Source organism: Mizuhopecten yessoensis, unplaced genomic scaffold (assembly GCF_002113885.1).
Source record: "Mizuhopecten yessoensis strain PY_sf001 unplaced genomic scaffold, ASM211388v2 scaffold1437, whole genome shotgun sequence".
NCBI classification, from domain to species: Eukaryota; Metazoa; Mollusca; class Bivalvia; order Pectinida; family Pectinidae; genus Mizuhopecten; species Mizuhopecten yessoensis.
Genome location: NW_018404046.1, coordinates 76,461 through 99,657, shown reverse-complemented (window position 1 = coordinate 99,657; position 23,197 = coordinate 76,461). Strand labels below are relative to the sequence as shown.

The 23,197-nt window shown below is 34.3% G+C and overlaps 1 protein-coding gene across 1 annotated transcript in view; it reads left to right on the top strand.

Moving 5' to 3' along the window:
• Positions 1–4,223: 4,223 nt before the first annotated feature.
• LOC110462309 (multiple epidermal growth factor-like domains protein 10) overlaps positions 4,224–23,197 on the top strand; it is a 22,674-nt gene continuing 3,700 nt past the window's right edge. Inside the window, exons 1-13 of the mRNA XM_021516233.1 lie at positions 4,224–4,291; positions 6,791–6,991; positions 8,388–8,594; positions 8,965–9,102; positions 9,915–10,049; positions 10,285–10,327; positions 10,518–10,636; positions 11,883–12,023; positions 12,192–12,326; positions 12,452–12,589; positions 12,920–13,054; positions 13,542–13,679; positions 14,062–14,196. Coding sequence (XP_021371908.1) covers positions 4,282–4,291; positions 6,791–6,991; positions 8,388–8,594; positions 8,965–9,102; positions 9,915–10,049; positions 10,285–10,327; positions 10,518–10,636; positions 11,883–12,023; positions 12,192–12,326; positions 12,452–12,589; positions 12,920–13,054; positions 13,542–13,679; positions 14,062–14,196 — 1,675 coding nt within the window. The 5' untranslated portion in view covers positions 4,224–4,281. The remainder of the gene's footprint in view (positions 4,292–6,790; positions 6,992–8,387; positions 8,595–8,964; positions 9,103–9,914; positions 10,050–10,284; positions 10,328–10,517; positions 10,637–11,882; positions 12,024–12,191; positions 12,327–12,451; positions 12,590–12,919; positions 13,055–13,541; positions 13,680–14,061; positions 14,197–23,197) is intronic.

Below are 23,197 nucleotides of genomic sequence, written 5' to 3'. Positions count from 1 at the left end.
CATGGTGCGCACAACTGGGCGATTTAACAATCGTTCGCCCCGTTGTGCGCGTCTCTCCGCACAACTGTGCGATTAGGTAAAATTTGTTGATCAATATTACGGAATGAAAAAATTACGGAAGGCTCCTATGTAATAATGTACACTGTATTTATTATTGTAATTTCTCTCCACAATAATTAAGATTATGTACAATTTTACAATACATGTACCACAGTATTACAGTGACAGTTAGACTGTCAGGAATTAATGGATTTGACTCCTAGCTAGGTAACAGAACAGGTAAATAATATTTTGATGAGTGACGGACGGGTAGAGCTGATATGTGATACAGTATACCGTTATGAAAACACAACTGGACGTTAAGTTTCTGTTATTTGCATTCGTTTTAATCTAAAGCTCCCCTTCTCTTGGTTTTCACACCTTGGCGAGTTACGTAAGTGCCCCGGGCGGGAGAAAACTACGATCCAGGTACAAAGTGGCTATGTTTACCTGTGTTTCCGGGACGTGTCGATTCTAAATTTAAGAAAGTATAGACAGAAAGATAAGTTTGTAGATGAAGCTAGGATAAGGAAACATACTAAAAAATCAAGTTTTATGTTTAAACACTAAACCGTATATATTGGTTAGCAATTCCTCAATTTACCCCAACCACGATTGTTATCGCGTAACGTTCGTCGATCGTCCGCACAAATGTGCGCAATCAATGATCGTCCAATTTTTTATCGTTCGCACTTCGTGCACACATCGTTCACACACCGTGCACACATCCTGCGCACACGCGCATCGTGTAACGTTGTGCGATCCCACAACCCTAGCAGATATCAGAACGTGTACAGTAGACACCAAAACGTGTAGAGTAGATATCAGAACATGTGCAGTAGACATCAGATTGAGCAGAAAAGTAGACACCAGAACGTGTATAGAAGATATCAGAACGTGTACACTAGACACCAGAACATCAGAACATGTACAGTAGATATAAGAACATATATTGTAGACATCAGAACATGTAAAGAAGATATCGGAATGTGAATAGAAATATCAGAATGTGTACAGTAGACATCAGAACATGTAGAGTAGAAATCAAAACATGTGAAACAGTAGACAACAGAACGTGTACAATAGACATCAGAACATGTGAAACAGTAGACAACAGAACTTCTACAGTAGACATCAGAACATGCAACAAAATATACACCAGAACGTGAATAGAAATATTAGAATGTGTACAGTAGACATCAGAACATGAACAGTAGACACCAGAACGTATTTAGTAGACATCAGAACAAGTACAGTAAACTCCAGAACGTGTACAGTAGACAATAGAACGTGTACAGTAGACATCAGAACGTCTACAGTAGATATCGGAATGTGAATAGAAATATCAGAATGTGTACAGTAGACAACAGAACATGTACAGTAGACACCAGAACGTGTACAGTAGACATCAGAACATGTGAAACAGTAGACAACAGAACGTGTAGAGTAGACATCTGAACGTGTATAGTAGACATCATAACATGTAAAATAGTAGACACCATCACTTGTAAAGTAGACGCCAGAACGTGTATAGTAGATATCAGAACGTGTGAAACAGTAGATATCAGATCAGAACGTGTATAGTAAACACCAGAACGTGTACGGTAGACATCAGAACAATTGAAACAGTAGACACCAGAACGTGTATTGTAGATATCCGTACGTGTACGGTAGACATCAGAACAATTAAAACAGTAGACACCAGCACGTGTATTGTAGATATCCGTACGTGTACAGTAGATATCAGCACAAGCACAGTAGACATCAGAACAATTAAAACAGTAGACACCAGAACGTGTATAGTAGATATCAGAACGTGTAAAACAGTAGATATTAGAACGTGTAGAGTAAACACTAGAACGTGTACAGTAGACATTAGACAATTAAAACAGTAGACACTAGAACGTGTACGGTAGCCATAGGAACATGTAAAGTAGATATCGGAATGTGAATAGAAATATCAAAATTTGAACAGTAAACAACATAACATGTACAGTAGAAATCAGAACATGTGAAACAGTAGACACAAGAACGTGTAAAGAAGACACCAGAACATTTACAGTAGACATCAGAACATGTAAACCAGTAGACACCAGAACGTGTACAATAAACGCCAGAACATGTTAAACAGTAGAAATCAGAATGTGTACTGTTGATATTACAATATGTACAGTAACTATCAGAACGTGTATAGTAGATATAGGAAGGTGTGTAGTAGACGTCGCTATGTGTACAAAAGACATCAAAACTTGTACAGTTGACATGATAATTTGGACAGTAAACATCGGAACGTATATAGTAGATATCAGAATGTGTACAGTAGATATCAGTACATGTAGATACCACGTGATGCAATGTGCATACAACATGGTTTTGTATGGAAGTTAAAATATACTACCTTTTGTAAATGTGAAACAAATTCTACAGTGCCATTCGTCCACCCTCGGCACATGTATACGTTTGCTAATGAAATTGGATGGTCTTTCAATGGTAATTGGTCTAATGAGGGAAGGGGTTTAAATGGTCCTGACTGCCATATAATAAACGTTTATTATTACGAATACTTGCCTGACTGCCCATACCGGGCGACCTATAAAACACAATGGACAATATAAAACCTAATAATCAGCCATGAGTACGTACCTGTATATGTGAGCTAGGTAGCCTCATGTTACACGCCTGTTTATCTTAAATATTGAAATTGATATAAAAATGTTGATGATGTCGGAACAAGGTAAAAATCGGATAAACTATTGAGAAATTGACATTATTGTATCACATCTTAATCGAAATAGTACATTTTAACGCATGTAGTCTGTTCGCTAAGGATTAAGGAAGACACCGAGTTCTGGAATTGTTAAAACCTAACTGCGTAATGACTTTATACAATCATGACACACTTCTAGTACTATTTATAACTGCCTAACACTAGCTATTGAAAGATTGGAGTTTAACTATGAATAAGGTCTTGCAATGATGGTCACGGTACAATACACAATCATAAAGATGTAATGAAATCCCAAGAAAACGTCCAGTTTTGTTTTGTACTCCACACTGTGCCTAACTTAATAGTTTGTCTCCGTCTATAGCAGTTGTATTAGTGTACGACCAAATAATTTGGTTGTTCTGACGTATCTATATGTTTTTTATCATGCTTTCAGAGCACTACCGAATACTATTCAATTACTCAAGATGGTCAGGGGTGTAGAAGCTGTGTCCACATTGTTTTGGATAACTTTATTGAGTACATTTCCATGGATTCGAATGAGTAGTAAGTTTACAGTTGTTTACTTATTTATCGCGTTTATTGTCAGCCATTATTCAATTAGAATGAGGTGGATTTTCTTTTGTTTTAAATTTTGAAAACTTTTGATGACAGTAGACATTAGAATATGTACAATTGATATCAAAATGTGTACATTAAACATGAAAACGCGTACAGTAGATATCAGAATGTGTACAGTATATATCAGAATGTTTAAAGTAGATATCAGTACATGTAGATACCACGTGATGCAATGTGCATACAACATGGTTTTGTATGGAAGTTAAAATATACTACCTTTTGTAAATGTGAAACAAATTCTACAGTGCCATTCGTCCACCCTCGGCACATGTATACGGTTGCTAATGAAATTGGATGGTCTTTCAATGGTAATTGGTCTAATGAGGGAAGGGGTTTAAATGGTCCTGACTGCCATATAATAAACGCTCATTATTACGAATACTTGCCTGACTGCCCACACCAGGCGACCTATAAAACACAATGGACAATATAAAACCTCATAATCAGCCATGAGTACGTACCTGCATGTGTGAGATAGGTAACCTCATGTTACACGCCTGTTTATCTTAAATGTTGAAATTGATATAAAAATGTTGATGATGTCAGAACAAGGTAAAACTCAGATAAACTATTGAGACATTGACAGTATTGTATCACATCTTAATCGAAATAGTACATTTAAACGCATGTAGTCTGTTCGCTAAGGATTTAGGAAGACACCGAGTTCTGGAATTGTTGAAACCTAACTGCGTAATGACTTTATACATGCTACACTTCTAGTACTATTTATAACTGCCTAACACTAGCTATTGAAAGATTGGAGGTTAACTATGAATAAGGTCATGCAATGATTGTCACGGTACAATACACAATCATAAAGATGTAATGAAATCCCAAGAAAGCGCCCAGTTTTGTTTTGTACTCCACACTGTGCCTAACTTACTAGTTTAATACACATGGAACAAGGTATGTTATATTTTTAACGTTACTGCTGACGGAATTTACGTGTACACCTATAACTTACTTCCTGGTTGTCGTCTATATCAGTTGTATTAGTGTACGACCAAATACTTTGGTCGTTCTGACGTATCTATATGCTTTATATCATGCTTTCGGAGCACTATCGAATACTATTCAATTACTCAAGATGGTCAGGGGTGTAGAAGCTGTGTCCACATTGTTTTGGATTATTTTGTTGAGTATATTTCCATGGATTCGAATGAGTAGTAAGTTTACAGTTGTTTACTTATTTATCGCGTTTATTGTCAGCCATTATTCAATTAGAATAGGGTGGATTTTCTTTTGTTTTAAATTTTGAAAACTGTTGATGGCAGTAGAAATTAGAACATGTACAGTTGATATCACAATGTGTACATTAAACATCAAAACGTGTACAGTAGATATCACAATGTGTACAGTAGACATCAGTACATGTAGATACTATATCTTGTAAAGCAAAATTAAGAGAATCTACATAACACGTGGTTTTGTTTGGAAGTGGAAATATATTACTTTCCGTAAATGCTTGGTAAGACAAACATATATGGTGACATTCCCACTGTATGAAACAGTCAACATTCAAATAATTTGGAAATGTGATCTTCACTTACACTGTTTTAAAATTAGATAACATTTCCCTATATAAAATGTCGACATAAGACTTTAAACTTTATCTATTTTCCATCAATTGTGAAACAAATTCTACTGCGCCACTCGTCCATCCTCGGCACATGTATACGGTAACTAAGAAGATGGGAATGTCTTTCAATGATAATTGTAAGAATGAGGGAAAGGAATTTAAATAGTCCGGACTGCCATAAAATAAACGTTTATTTTTACGAATACTTGCCTGACTAACCATACCGGGCGACCTATTAAACACAATGGACAATGTAAAACCTGATCAGTCATGAGTACGTACCTGTATGTGTGAGCTAGGCAACTTCATGTTACACGCCTGTTTATCTTAAATGTAGAAATTGATATAAAATGTTGATGGTGTCGATTCAAGGTAAAAGTCAGATAAAGTATTGAGACATTGACAGTATTGTATAACATCTTATTCGAAAAAGTACATCTAAACGTCTGTAGTCTATTAGCTATGGATGAAGGAAGACACCGAGTTCTGGTATTGTTAAAACCTAACTGCGTAATTTTATACAATCATGACACAATACTAGTACTATTCAAAACTGCCAAAAAATAGCTATTGAAACACTGGAGTTTAATCATGGGTAAGGCCATTGAATGTTCGTCTTTTTACATTAATAATCGCACGGCTGATATAAAATCCGGAGTCGATGAATGGTAATGTCTAATTTGTTTTGCACTCCACACCGTGCCTGACATACTAGCTTTATTCGTATCAGTAGAACTGACGGTATTTCTGTGTACACCGAAATTACTTCAACGATTTGTTGTTTCTGATAATGTTCAACGATGAGGCTAAAATTCAAATCAAACGAAAACTTAAGCATATGTCTAGCTATTGTCATAATACTCATAAACTACCTTTTCTGTTGCCTATCACGCACATACGTTACTTCCTGGTCTACGACCAAATGGTATGATCATTCTAACGTGGATATGTGTTAGGTTTAACATTCGGACCACTACCAATGCCATATAATCGTTAGAAATGGACAGGTGTGCAGGAGCTGTGTGCATAGTGTTTAGGATAATTTTGATGAGTATAGTTCCAGGGATTCTTATGAGTAGTAAGTTCACAGTTGTTTATTTCTTTATGGTGTTTATTGTCAGCCATTACTCATTAGAATGACATGGAACTTTGTTTTGGTTTACTTTTGAAATATGATGTAGATAGCAATCAATCAATTTGATCTGATCGCGGGAACAAATATGTCTGTAGAAACACCGATTAGTGTGTGAATTAAACATATAAGGTCGGAAAGTTCAACATGACAGTGGTGATACACCTCTTTTGACCGTTAATGATTATATACAAAAGTATTTTACCTAAAATAAGGACATCCGTGTGGGTTAAGATCGTGATGAGTAAAAAAAGACTGTGCTTTAAGAAAAGACAAAATCAATATATAATGTATATCATTGGGGCTCTCGTTTGGAAGTTTGACTTACTAATTTCTATGTTTCTATATAACACGAACTTCTCCCCCTGGTATCATGGCGTTAGAAAGAGATTCAGGTTGAAAGAGTACGATAATCTAAAAAAACTCAAATCTCATTACTGTATAGCGGTTAAGATAACAATGTTGAGCTAAATGGCACGTTAAGACTTTGATGAGCTGTTATGTACTTTCCGTGTAACAACTATCATATTTTCATACAACAGCAAAACATCGAAATTGTAATAGATGCAATTCACATTTACTAAGTTGTTGTAAACAATATATTACATAACATATACCATGATCTGCTTCATTGAGTTCAGGTGTGTACTAAAAAAAGAATCAAAAGAATGATTACTCAATTTCACACTTAAAGCCAACCTAAAGAATCAGTTGAAACTGGATGCATCGCCTGTGAATCCAGACTTCCCTGTGTCCAGCACAACAGACGGAAATTACGGTCCTTTAGCTCCAGGAATTTGTATGGCCTCCATTGGGGCAAACACGGTCTGGTGGCGAGGGACTTTACCTTCTAAGGCAAGAATACAGAAAATCGACATCGTGTTTGGAAAGCCTGGTGAGTCGCTCCCTATACCACTACTAATTTTATAGTAGTAAACTGAACTTGTGCGATACATATATATTAAGGGAAGTATCTTAATGTGATGAAATATTATCTCCATCGGCATTACACTCTACGACTGCATTTCCCAGCATAGGACCAAAATACACTTTTTCTGAACTTGGTGAATGATTGTCGGTGTAGCACTTGTTTTGCAGTTTTACAATCCGTGCCAATGCCAGAGTTAGCAAATAAGACATACACTATATTGCCTGTTCCTTTACAATAGTATTCAGTGATATAGACAATCCTTTTCCTGTGAATAGCAAGAATCTATGATAATATAACAGAACAAAACAGATATATCATGATAATCACTCCATGTAATCATGTACACTATGACAATAATGGCTATCCCACTAAATATACATGTACTATATTATAATCTATATACTACTTTATATCACTTACTGGTTGCATGATAAATTCATTTTCATTGATAGTCCGTCATAAACATATCAATACAAAGTAACGGAAAACTATTGTGAGAATAACAACACCATTTTAGGTGTAAATGTGCATAGGTAAAAGCCAATGGCGATAGGATTGTTTTAAATATATGTTTTCTACGTAGTTTTAAGGTTCATTGTATTCCTCCGCACAAAACTTCTTTTGTTTACGTTTAGCACAGGCGATCGTTGACCATTGAGATTATAAGTCATTTGGAAAACATGGTGTTTAGTTGAGGTTTTTAAATGGAGAAATATATAAGGTAGTAGTATATAGATGATAACTAGTTTATCATACAGTATTTTCAGTGGTGATTGTCGTGAGAACAATTTTCACATCGCGAGCACTTGGATAAAATCGAGAGGCCACCGCAGGCGGACTCGAGATTTTATCTATGTGCGATCGATGAGAACATTGTTCGAACGACAAACACTGAAAATACTGTATGATTATCTATAATTATTAGATTAATTGACAATAAGGATATGGTAACTTACGTCCCATTTCCTAATGTTAAGAAATAATCCTTCCTGGTTGAACGACCAGGATTGTGCCATCGTCACTTTCAATGACAGTGTGTGTTTATTTGTATGGTACTCATTCATTATTTTATATTGTAATCTTTACAAGACTATCCTAATCTTAAGTCAAATCATCCATACATTCATATGCCTGTAATAGTTATAGTCAAATGCCTTCATGTTGTTTTCCTGTCTTTCTGTCAGCGTCGTACACAACACATACATATCATACTGCAGAATATTTATCAATATAGATCCCATCTCATTTGAATAACGACGCTGTGTGTCAGTTGAGAACGTAACCATTCACTGATATTTCGGTGAACACGATAGGTAAACTTTGACTATTGTATTTTTCACTTTATTATTATTGTCGACAGATCTTGCTGACGGCTTTGCCTTGTGGATATCAAACGATACAGGTATACCGTCTGGTGACAAATGTTACGAGGATGTGGACGTCGGCTTCCCGAACCTTACTCAAAACATCACCTCGTGTAACAGAACCGGTCTGAGAGTGATGATAGTCATCACAAGGACACCACCACAAATTGAGCGTATGGGCGTGTGTGAGGTGGATATTTACGGTATATATATACTTTATAGCGTTACGTAATGCCAGAGATGATTGTGATACAGAAACTGAAATAATGACTTATAAATTTCATATAAGTATAAACTGATGTGGCTCACATTCATCTTGCATATAAAGCGTTCAGTTAAGAATATGGTACAGTAGTTCATACTAGTATTATTATTTCAAGATTATAATTTCATTTTGTGTACAAGTAATGCAAATACTTATTAACGACTGTGTTATATCAAAGTACAAACATTTCTCTCAATATATATATATAAAGGTTAATTTGTAAAATAAATGTTCCTGTATTTTCCTCAGTGTTTTCTCACAACGTTTGTTATTAATATAAATATAGATTTTAACAATTTAATTTCCAGGTTGTTTTACACATAAATATGGTGACCAGTGTCAATTCAATTGTACCAACTGTAAACACGGATGTGACCCTGACAATGGAGTTTGTGATTCAACACACTGTAATGCTGGCTGGACTGGAACACGGTTTTGTAACCAAAGTATGTAGCATTAGGGACACGTGTCTGTATAAGCATTGTTTTAACCCCGACACAGCAGACTTAAATTCTATAATGTTTAGGAGGGTTTTTACTGACCACGTTCGAACAATTAGAAACATATAGATGAAGTCCAAGGAAGAAAAATAACCCCGACGCCAGAGACTTTGGTTCATTTGATATGATATAGAGCGGGCTTGTAAGTACCACGATCAGACAACATCATGTAACAGTTATAAACTTAACAATACAAGACAAGGAAGAGCCATAATTACAAATCTACTTCAGAATATATATAAGTGTTTTGTAAGAGGGGAATGTGTTGGGCGACTCAACACAACAAAGCTTTCTACAAAATTCAGTTTCTCGCCAGCATGTACTCTGCATATTTTTATTCAAATTAACCTCAAGCAGTACACTTTAGGGCGCCTGGTTTCTTACCATGAACTCTAACATTTGAACATTTATTTCTCTCTCTCTCTCTCAATTTATATATTTTTTAATTTATTACATACGTGATCGTTAATAGACAAAAAAAGGGAAAGCGTCGAATTTCATTGATTCCTTGGAAAAATCGGAACAATCGTAATAATTCTGTCATTCTTTACAATGCAATACTAGATGGTAGTTTTTAATCGTCATTATCATATTTATTAGAAATATTACAAAAACTTTGTGTTGTATTTGATAAGCCGGAGCAGAAAACTTTAACATGCACACATAGCACACCATTTTTTTTTATTTACATCAGTTAGATAAATATCTCTAAAGGGTTCAGTGCAGTAACATTAATTATGTATGTATCTCTATTTCAGCTTGTTCATCACTTACATTTGGAGAGAACTGTCTTCAGGAATGCCATTGTAAGACGCCCGGATGTAACGGAGAGACCGGACACTGTAACACAGCAGGATGCCAGGCCGGTTACCATGGGAGTAGTTGTAGTCAAGGTTAGTCACGGCGTTTGGTATCGTGATCATAAATTATTTGTCCATTTGCCGACAGTAAATACAATTAAAAGATATTTAGCATTTACAATTAATTTCATTAATTATTTGTTATTTAAAAACCGACAACAAAATCAAGGTCAGTTCTGAAGAGCAATGTATGAAATGTTTTCATATTCCGATGAAGTTCTGAATAATGTATGAGTGCATTTCAATTACGATGTTACATTATATGTAGGGTGTGATAGTTACATAGAGTTACGGTTCTTGTCTACCTCACAGTAAAGATCAGCGTGCTATTAACTCCACCTTCTCTAAGACCCCCAGTTGATCTTAATGAACATGTTTCATTGTATACTTATTCAGGTGAACCACCTCGGCAATTATTTTACAGTCACCCATACATACTAGGCAAATGAGGGTTCTTATTTTTATAAGTCAGTAGAAATTAATATGTTTTATCACTTTCAGTTTGTTCGAGAACTGCTCATCCACATGTAACTGTGATACTCCTGGTTGTGACTTAGTAACAGGTCATTGTAACGTACCCGGGTGTGTTGCCGGCTGGAAGGGGGAGTCATGTAATATAAGTAAGTTGGGGAATAAAATACGGCTTACATTTTTCATTTTCATAAACAAACGTCCTGTTTAAATATCCATTTGTCAAAATCATGTTTATTCAATAAGCTTACTCAAGTATAACCCATGCAGTGTCAGAGGAAAGGGTGAACAAGTCTATAACTTTTGTAAATAATACGAATTTAAATGTGTATTTGTTTTGTATGCAACTGAGAGGTATTAGGATGAATTACTTCCCCTACTAACGTGACACTAACGCATTAACAACAGATCTTTTTAAGATAATGTTAACACATTTTGAGTTTGCTCTGTTAGGATAAATGTTAATCTGGGATGCGTTAAACTTTGTTTTGAGAGTACCTTACTACTATGAGTCGTAATATTTCATCGGCAACATAGATAAACGGGAAAACCCTAAGGATATCTGTTGCGTCATCGTCTCTTTGCTCCCGGGTCTGGACAAGTTGTTTTATGTGGGTTTGCGACAGGCTAAACTTATAAATGCGGATATTAAATAGTTGTCCATTTTGTCTTAAGATAGTTTATATTATTTTTTCTGCAAACAAATCAGGTTCAAAACATTATAACTTTACTGTAGATACTCTGAAATCTATATTATTGCAACACAAAACATAATATCTGGAACGCAAAAAAATCTGACAAATGTAAATCACTTGTGATACAATATCCTAAAGAGATGTCACTGTTGAGCAAATAATACGCCGTTCCCAGAGCTTTGCAGTTTTCACATTAAAATATTTCCTTGTTTTTTGTTCCAATTACAAGTGTAGGAAACGTTTAAATGAAATGCTTCCCTTCGTTATGTGACAACAAGGAATTGTCATAAAGGGCAAACTAATAGCTGCCTGTATCGATGGGTCATGTTGAACATAATGCAGACACAAAATTTTACAAACGCGTTTCTGTTTGTCAATTAAGACCAGTATTCATAAATCTGTTTTTAATTCTGGTTTCAAGCTCAATTTTGCTTGTCCTTGATAAATTAACTTTTAAAAATCTCATTTTGTCAAGGACATGTACAAAAAAAGCCGAATACCGATTTTAATGTTTATACTGACTTCTTGACCATGACTTAAACGAGTAACAAGACAGCTTGCTTGGGCACATAATTCACGCTTTAGTATGAAAATAAATACAGGCCCAGATCTTCATCTCATGAATATGCATCACAAAGGGATACAAACGATATCTGAAAGTTATGAATATCCTTAACTAATAATATTTTTCATGTATTAGCTTGTTTCGACGGAGTGTTCGGTAAGGGATGTAACACTCTATGTCACTGCGCTGTACCAGGATGTGATAAGGCAGATGGTACTTGTACAAACATAAATGCAGGATGTTTGGATGGCTGGAATGGTTCTTCCTGTAGCCAAGGTAAATAAGATCCGATTAACTGAAACTCTGAATTTATTATTTATAACTAAATGAGACCTGAGCTAATGTAAATACTGTGTTCTGACGTTCTGAATTTCATGAGTTTAACTGAATAAAATCGCAGTTATTTAAATTTTAAATGCTTCTTACTTTTTTATTTTTATTTAGCATGCGTTTCTCCCTATTTTGGAAACAAGTGCACATCACAATGTCGATGCAAAACATTTGGTTGTAACCACGCCAATGGGACATGTACAATACCTGGATGTATATCTGGGTGGAAGGGAACGTCATGCTCAACACGTAAGTACTGATTTACAAACAAAATCCATGTCGACATTGATCTATCTTTATTCATATCCGTGCAGTATTTGTCATTATGTTTTCAGCATGCACACAAATAATAATTATAAAATGTTAACCTACAGAATGCCCCACAAACATGTTTGGAAAAGACTGTCTCCTCACGTGTCATTGTATGACACCCGGATGTAGCCGCTTCAATGGAACCTGTATGTCATCAGATGGTTGTAGTGATGGATACATCGGTAGCTCGTGCAGTACAAGTAAGAGTTACCATAAAATCAATATACAACAAAAACAAAACTTTAATACAATAACAAAGTAACATTCATACCTCTAAGTGGGTCATGATAAATTTTACAAATATAGTTTACTAGTTACTTCATGTATGAGAATTGCGGGCTGTTGTGATAGATTTGCTTAAATAGTTACCATTGATACCTTCGTACCATAACGTTCTCTTTTTCTAAAGACAATCCGTTTCTAATTGAAAAATAGTCTTGTTTATTTACGATAGCAAATATCTAATTGGTTTTAAGACGAAAAAATGTAAATATGATACACATGTAACACATGCACATTTATCTAATCAGAATGCAAATCAGGACATTTTGGTGCTAACTGTACGAAACAATGTCGTTGTAAGGATGCTGCATGTAGTCATGTGACAGGAAACTGCTCTTCATCCGGATGTCTGCCAGGCTGGAGGGGTGACACGTGTAGTATGCGTGAGTATATCTTCATCAGAAGGTCGTGCAAGATTTGTCTGTGATAATGCTCTCATTCCTGTGCGTGAATGACAGAACTGTCTAGGGAAAGTGAAATGCTTAATGGAACAAAAAACGATTTGACGTCACGAAACCGGAAACATTCCGATCAGTGATACGGAAATTGGGGTGCTTTATGTGACTTCAAGGCTAATTGTGGTTGTCGGAAAGAGAGAAAAATACCTTTTTATGCCAAGGTTGTAGGATAGGGAAATTCTACTCTCGGGATGTAAAAAAACAAATGGTGCAAAACTCATGACTTGGGTTTAACCAATTTAGAAAGAAAAAAACCTCTTGATTTGAAATTTGTCTGATGTCTGGGTGGATTGGAACGTCATGTTCAACACGTAAGTACATGATTTACCAAAATTATCCATGTCGACCTTCATATTTGCACTTATGTTTACAGCATGCACACAATTGATAATTATAAAATGCTTTCCTACAGAATGCTCCGAAAACAAATTTGGAGAAGACTGTCTCCTCACATGTCATTGTAACACACCCGGATGTAGCCACTTCAATGGAACATGTTTGTCATCAGATGGTTGTAGTGATGGATACATTGGTAGCTCGTGCAGTACAAGTAAGAATTACCATAGAATCGATATAAATACAAACAAAACTTTAATATAATAAAAAAGTATCATTCAGACCTCTAAGTGGGTCATGATAAATTTTACAAACATAACTTAATAGTTACTACGTGAATGAGAATTGCGGGCTGTTGTGACAGATTTACTAATAACCAAAACATTTGCAATGAGAATTCCCGATCAATTGATTAATATATACTTAAATAGTTACCATTGAGACCTTCGTTCAATAATGACAACTTTTTCTTAAGATAAAACATTTCTAATTGAAAAATAGTCTTTTTTATTTACGATAGCAAATATCTTATTGGTTTTAAGACGAAACATTGTTAATATGATACACATGTAACACATCGACATTTATTTAATCAGAATGCAAATCAGGACATTTTGGTGCTAACTGTACGAAACAATGTCGCTGTAAGGATGCTGCATGTAGTCATGTGACAGGAAACTGCTCTGCATCCGGATGTCTGCCAGGCTGGAGGGGTGACACGTGTAGCGAACGTGAGTATATCTTCATCAGAAGGTCTTGCAAGGTTTGTCTGTGATAATGCTCTCTTTCCTGTGCGTAAATGACAGAACTGTCTATGGAAAGTGAAATGCTCAATGGAACAAAAAACGATTTGACGTCACGAAACCGGAAACATTCCGATCAGTGATACGGAAATTGGGGTGCTTTATGTGACTTCAAGGCTAATTGTGGTTGTCGGAAAGAGAGAAAAATACCTTTTTATGCCAAGGGTTGTAGGATAGGGAAAATCTACTCTCGGGATGTAAAAAAAACAAATGGTGCAAAACTCCCGACTTGGGTTTAACCAATTAAGAAAAAACTCACTCTTGATTGGAAATTTCTCTGATGTGCAGCACTGGGCATATTATTTTACCATTATTCACGGGTGGGGGCTAGAACCTATCCCGTTAAGCCAGATTCCCGCGAAAGGTATTGGAACTCTTCTGTAATTGCGAAGTTGACGCGTTAAATTTTGAGTCGGAGGAAGACATACGTAGCAATAGGTTTGGCAGTTCCGTGCATCATGTTCAAGTCTCTGATTCAGCTGAATAATGCAATCAGAGAGTTTAACAATTTCATGTTTGTTGCTCTGAAGAAGGAAAAGGAATTAGACGACGAAGAAAATTAACCGATAAGTAAGTAAATCTACATAATTTTATAATATTTATTATCAGTAGGCTTACACTGAAGTAAGCTTCACTTACCATGATCTGTATCTGTAAGAGTCACCATGATCAGGTTTAGATCTACCGATAAACTATAAACTGATCAATGTTATAAATTTATGCTCCAAAAATGTTGGAATTTTCATAGGACGGGATGTTTTTGGTTTGTTTTTATTTGCCATTATGTTTATATAGATCTGTGTAAATGTACATATGAAACGAACTCCAATAGTTTACCCAGACTCGTATGTAAGCAGCTGCCATCTTACTTAATCTGTTAATGTAGTAAAATTAGTATATGCTTAGATCTACTGTATAGCTATTTGTGAATCCTTAATTAATCTATTTTGTTTATAATTATTCATTTCGGTAAACAGTACATGCCAAAATCAAATTCATGTATGTTAAATATGTTGTGTTTGAAATGGTGTGTGCTTATTTGATTTACAAATAATTTATTTTAAAACCAAATCACAATAATAGGAAATTTAATTTCGTTCTGAACATCTATGTTGTATTTGGTCATTCACAGCTTGTAGTATATCACATTTATAGTGTACATCATATGCAGGATACATTTTATAAATTAACCCGTTTTAAAGTTTTAACATTTGTATTTGATTTTGATCAGATGGCTGAAACTTTGAATAATTGTTTGAATATTTTGTCTTTACATTTTGTAATTTGGGGATCCATGCACTATAGGCTGATCAAATTGGGCACAGATATGCTGGTATCCTGGTCCACAGGTGATCAGTGTACTAGGTTATTATTGTATTGATCAGCCTTACAGAGAGGAAGCACCACATGCTGTGACCAGTATGTCACGTTCTGTCACACCTTAGTCATAAGTGTATCAATACAGTTTATTGTCTTTTCAACTTAGCCTTAAGTAATTCAAAACTATATTCATGATACTTCAGACATATGTTTATTTTTATATAAAGATGCTTAGTCCTTGAAATAGGCCCTGGGGAATCCACTAATAAATATCATGAGCTGCTCCCCTCCCTTCCACCCCAATCCTGCATCATTGATGTTTATATAACACTTACACACTTAAGGTACTATTTTGTTTACATATTAAGAATCTAAAACGTCAGACTTGTAGTGATAAGTATAGCTAAAGCTACATACATGTACTAATGCTATGGCTCATTTCAAGTTTACATTTGAATGGGACTTCTATGATATAATATGAATAAATTAAATTAAAATTTTATAAGCAATATGTAATATACTTTTCAAACATACCTTCAAATTAATTGAAACAACTGAAGGATACTGCAATACTGTAAACTTTTTTACATGGTCTATCATGATTTGAAATATTATTTTTAAAGTTCAAAATATCCCTTTTAAAAATAAATAAAACAAGAATAGAAGTGTAAATTAGGAGATTTGAAGATGTATCAAAGTTATTTTTCATGTTTTTTTTTTTTTTATGTTTTTCAATATAGATTCCAAATCTCAGATCCAATATGAAGATTCGCAAGATGACATTCTTACCCACATTAAATATAATGAAGTTCAGTTTGTTGATGTGGGAAGAAACAATCCTTGCATGCGTTCAAGGAAAGGACAAAGAAAAAGGTAGAAAAGAAAAGAGACAGAAAGAAAATCAACAGAAGGAAATGTAGGTTTTATGTGTTTTATTTTTTGCTGATATATACTTTAGGGTCAATAGTGTTATAAATCATCAATGGATGGTTATCATAAATTAATTTATGACAGTATATTCATGAATGCCAGTCTTTATATATATATATAATATTACTTTAATTTGTACAACCATCATAATTCTTAAATCCACAAAGAAATAATTATCAAACAAATGACATCAGAAATGATGGTTAATTGACAAGGTGTGGTATATCCTGATAAAGAGTACAGATTCATGTTAAACTATAGATAATTAAAAGTGATTCCGGTGGTCAGGTAGTGCAGTAATAGTGTACTCGTTTCTCCTCTCAAAAACAAGACCTGGGAGTGAGAATGGTAATTTGATCAGTCACTAGATATCAGGCCGTATATGTTTTCACTGGGTATCCGGTTACCTCTCGCACCAATGACCCACTAATGTACCAGGATATATGACATTAAAAAAGATTAATAATACAATATACATTTTGTTTTATCTTGTTTGGATAGTTAATCTCTATGAAAAGTAAAAATTAAGTCTATTTTATATATGATATATTATTTTCTTAGATTGGTTAAGGCATTATAGTGCCCTAAACAAGATTGACAGCTAAGTAACTATAGACTATGACACATATACAAATTTTACTAAAATAGTTTTTTTACAATATTTTTACAGGAAGACCACAGCTTTGTCAGAAAGAGATCCTTTATTGAGCCAACAAAAACAAAAACAAAAATGCCCAGCACAAATCAGGATCAGGCATGTCAACAGATTTTCAAACTTAGTTTCAGATCCTATACTGCATGTTATGTTTTGTTTTGTGTATTGTTTCTTGGTTATCTCAAATGCATCAGGCTTGTTAGGTTGAAAAACCATTGAAGTTTAAACTGTTTTCCTTTTAATTTAAAAATCAACTTATTTCTGAAATAATTTAGCAAGTATCTATTTCATCAAATGTTGTACAGGTTGTGAATTATACTTCATTTGTTCTACTCGTGCCTTATATGTATGATCTATATTTAGATTGTTTGTCTTGAAACTTTTTTAAATCGGGAACATCCTTTTCTTATAAAACAAGCGATTGCTTCATGTTTGATAGTATGCTAGTTGGGCTAGTATTCTGGATCAAAAGGGTAGGGTACCAGATGACTAGATTATACTATTATCATACTATTTTATAACTCCGGATCACTGGAGTAGGATCCGCGATCAATGGGATAGGAAGATTTATGAATGGATAATACTATTGTCTAACTATTTTATAATTCCGACTCATTAGGATAGGATCCCGGATCGATGGGTTGGGAACTAGATAACTAGATTGTACTATTATCTAACTATTTTATAATTCCGGATCACTGGGGTAGGATCCCGGATCAATAGGTAAGGGTACTTAATGACTAGGTTATACTATTATCTAACTATTTTATAATTATTAAATTGATGACAGGTTATTTTCCTCTTTTTCTTAATTATTCTCTTTGTAGCAAAATGAAAACAATTATATGCTCAACTGCCACATTTTTTTCTATTTAGTTTTATGATTTTAACATAGTACAATGTTTCCTTGTCATATGAAGATGGTTATGTCAAGTCGCATTTTTGAAAAAATCAGGTATTCTTCATTTAGTAAAATGATTGTTTTTTGATACATTTGTTTTGTTACGTTAGATAAGTTATATTAATGGTATTTAGTTCTATCCCCCTATGGGCAAAGTGATTTGTTGTACAATATATCATTGTTATATGGAGACTTGTATGATTTCATAGCAGTAATCTGTATTTTACATTTATTGATGACTGCATTTAAGAATATGAGCTTCTTTTTTTGACAGATCAGGAAGGTGTCAATGCCAGAGGTTCACCTCTGTATGGACCATGCATACATGCTATTCTACAGGGTACTACCACTTCCATATATCAGTTGAATGTTTTGTAATTTTCCGGAAAATAATTAAAGTAAAAAAAACACAATTACGTATGTACATATTATGTTGACATGTTATCATTTTGATGACTTAATGCATTTATATTTTCTTATAACTTAACTTAATTTATAGATTTTTTTGTACGTTCACACAGGTTTTGTGTATACTAGTTTCTTGAATTAGTGCATTTCAGAACTTTGTGATCAAGGTCATTGTTACTATAAATAGAATCATCAGTGTCATCACTATTGGCTTCAGTTCCCGTCTGATTGTCATCTTCTTAGTGTATATATGTAAAGTATTGAAGTACTGTGTTTTGAAGGTCCTATCATCAAGGTTATTAACTAATTGTTGCTATTTTTAGAAAAACAAGTTGTCATTTATGTCATAATATTTTAGTGACTTTATTTATACACAGATTTTCTTATTATTTTACCTACGAGTTGCATTGACGATGACAATATCTTAATATAATATTTGAATGTTAATAATACTTACATATTTCGAGTAAGAAAATATTTTGAAAAACTGTTTTCAATATTTCATCAGAATAGTAGACTAAACCAATCAGTCAGAATCAGATGTTCTTTTGGGTAAGGGCTTCCCCACCGTAGTTGAAGATAATAATACACAATGTATTTGGTTATATCTATGAATGGTTTATAGCTAATGACCAGCAAAAGATGAAGTGCGATGTTTTCTCAATCAAACAACACAAGTTATTTTATCAGTACAGTACTATTGAAACATGATGCGGTGTGTTCATGACAGGAATTGACAGACAGGTTTGTTACGAAAAAGGCAGTGTTTCTGTAAACTGTTTTATCTTGTTAAGATAATAGGCCTATCACTTTGCTGCCAAAATGTTAACCGCTGAGAACGTAATTGATATATGCATCTACCGTTAGAGGATGGTGTTTGCCAACTTCGTTTATTTTGATAAATTTAATAACTTAACGTTAATTGCCTTATCATTTCATATAGCAACACAAATATTTATTTTGCATCTTTTATTAATTATTAATTAAGACTAAATAGTTAAGTGTTCATCTGTTTTTACGGTACCGGTTTCTCTGCACTTGTAATAAGTTTATGAGAATAAAGAAATTTGTGAATTTTGTATTTAAAGTAATGCAAAAACCTAATTGTTATTTTTTAACACAATTTACTGTAATTGTAGGGCAATTTATCATATATGTAGATGCCATATTTCAATTATACCTTATTAATGAAAATGGCAGTGTATATCTTTTTACTTTTATAATAATCAGCATAACTCAGAAATACTATTGTCTTCTTTAAGTATGCATCAGCCATATTTTACTAGTATTACAGATCACAGAAACATGTCATCAAACCATACACAATGATATCAATGTTATACATGCACTAACAAATAATACATGCCAGGGAGTCGCAAGTGTAAAGACTATGTTCATGAGGATTAACAGGTATTGCTTGTAGTGCTTTATATAAAACCAGTAAAACTATACATGATTTCTGAAAAATAATTTAATGATTTATGAATTATTCCTCTACATTTTGATGTCTTTGTTATTTGTCATAGTAAAACTGCAAATTTATACAATATATTGAATGATTTTACCCTACTCATCTTTCCAAGCTATTTAAGCTCTATTTGCAACACTGCAACAAACTACGCAAGAAACAATCCAAACAATTTAAGACTTCATTGGTGTCATAATGTGATTGATTACTGGTCTGTTCCCTTTTCCTACACAGTGTAGTAACAACTTACGTTATAATGCCTTAAAGATATAAAAAAAAATCATTTAATAACACCAAAGCAATGACAAATGTAAGACAATGGAAAGGACAAACAAAAAAATGAATTCTGACATGCTGTCACTGTACTTTACCACTAATCTTTATCCATGAAACTATTGAATGATCCATAATCCATTCATCTCGTTTCCTATCCAATTGATCCGGAATTTTATCACATTGATCCGGAATCTTATCCCATTGATCCACAATCCTATCCCGTTGATCCGGTATTATAAAATGGTTAGATAAAAAATATGATCTAGTCATCTAGTACCCTATCCCATCAATCCAGAATCCTACCCCAGTGATCCGGAAATATATTCCAGTGATCCGTAATCTAATCCCATTGATCCGGAATCCTATCCCGTTGATCCAAAATCATACCCCATTGATCCGGAATACTATCCCGTTGATCCAAAATCATATCCCATTGATCCGGACTCCTTTCCCAGTGATCTTTGATCCTACTCCAGTGATTCGGAATCCTATTCCATTGATCCGGAATCTAATCCGATTCATCCATAATCCTATCCCATTGATCCAGAATTCTATCCCGTTGATCCGGAATCCTTTCCCATTCATCTATTCCATTGATTAAAAATCCTATCCCATTCTTCCGGAATCCTATCCCTTTGATCCTGAATCCTATCTACTTAATCCGGAATTATAAAAAAGTTAAATATGAATATAATCAAGTCATCTAGTACCCTATCCCATTGTTTCTGGATCCTAACCCAGTGAACCGGAATCCTATTCCATTGACCCCGAATCCTATCCCATTGATCCGGAATCCTACCCAGGTTATCCGGAATTATGAAAAAGTTAGATAATATTATGATCTAGTCATCTTGTACTCTATCCCGATTGATCCGGAATTATAAAATATTCAAATAATAGTATCATCAGTTCATCTCGTTTCCCGAATTATTTTACACTTGTCCTTATAACCATGTATCCATTGACATTTATTTTACTGCATTGGTAAGTAATTCTAAAATGATTAAATAATAAGTAATTCTAAAATGATCAAGATCAACAAATTCTGATAAAGGTAATTATACATTTAACTAAAATTAACTTATTAAAATAGACTTAAAAGGTGAAATAAAAGGTAAATTATACTTTTTAGCATCAAATAAAACCAAAAAATGGAAAAACGAGTCATTTTGCTTTTCAAAATCGTCTTAATCTATCTCTACGAAAATAAATGTAGGAGTTTTAAAATATTCATGAAATGAATCAGCGGGAAATCCGGTAATTGTTTGATTTCTGTTATTTTAACTACTAGTCATTCGGAACATCTCCTTACTTAGTGTTCTCAAAGCACGTTTTCCCAGGAATCTGGCTCAACAGGCATTGGTATGTTCCAAAAACATCAAAATGTTAAGTTTTAACGCATATAAATATGAAGTTGTGCATTCCTATATTCAACTATGACGGCGAGATTTTTGACAATAGTTTGTCTTTTGACATGTTCTGCATTGACGAGCGTAACAGACATCCTTATGTGGTTCTTTTGTTGTTATTTTCAAACCAGATTTGATTAAAATCTGCCAGAATACTGTAGAGAAACAGTCTGTTGTAGACAGCACATGCAAATCGTAACGATATGAACGCCGAGTCTCTTCTGCGCCCCCCCCCCCCCCCCCCCCCCCCGGAAATGTAGACATCCATTGGTAAAAACTATAATACTTTACCTGTTCTAAGTGTCGTTAAATATCAACCAGTGTTATTATCCTTGAAATACCCATAGGTGCATTTTTACCCATGCACAGACCATACCGTACAACGAGATAATATAATTGATTTGGATATCTCCAAAGTATTCTACAGAGAGAGTAATCTGTTCAAATGGCAGAGAAAGGAAGTCATCTGGATAAGATGCAGAGGGCCAGATGAATCGAGATGAGAGGGCTCAAAGAATCTCGTATATTTATGACCGAGTAATTGACAAAGTGTAGCCTAATCGATGTGTTGGTTTTTATCATCCTTTTCTTCATTAAGTGTACACACGCTTGCATGTGTAGCCAAATCAACGGCGATTCTTACATTTACATTTATGTACCTACGCTTCACTGGTCAGTTGTCTGATGAAGGTGATGGTGTACATACTGTGCTATTCATCAAAAGGTCACACGTAAACCCTTGACTGATAGTGCTACATGAACCTTTCTTTAATCCATACTTACATGTACCAACCAGAAGAAAATATTTAGAAACCAATTGGTACATTTTTTCTTGACTAAAGCACTGAAACAGCTCTTTTTATGGCATCTCTGACGTGACCCTTCAGGAGTCACATTCTTATTCTTAATTTATACAAATTCTGAATCTCCTCTACCTAAAATGTCCCATGCTTAATTGTGGTCCAAGTTATAGTGAAAAATAATGTGCAATACTCTTTTTATGATCGTGTGACAGCGGTCACTCCAAGTTTTTAGTACTTTGATATTTAGTAAAACAAATCAGGGGGTAAGGGAAAAGAAGCTACGAAAAGTCGGCATATCTAGTGAATCATCCTTACAAAGTTTGTATGCAGTAAAAGATGGATCCCTTAAGATTTTTTAAATGTCAAAATTTGATGGAACCCGAGCTTCATCATACTTATTCTGTCACTTAAACGAAAAATGAAGAAATCAAAATTTGATAATTTTATGACTAATAACGTGTAAAAATGTAGTTTGCATAAAATGACACCACACATTGTCTATTGTTATATATCACTGGAAAGGTTATTAAAAATGCCATTTATCCATGGAATCAGATTGTTTTTGTTCTGTTTTGTGTATTTTGAAAAATATTGCATGAATGACACATGGGGTCCTGGGTGTCCTGAAAATCAATGTAGGGGGCGCTGGAGTTACAAATTTGTTCTATTTGAGGAATAAACATTCTATTGATGTGTACTTTATGCAATTTAACTAATTTATACTGAAAAATATTTTATCGGTCGTGGGCCGCCATACAA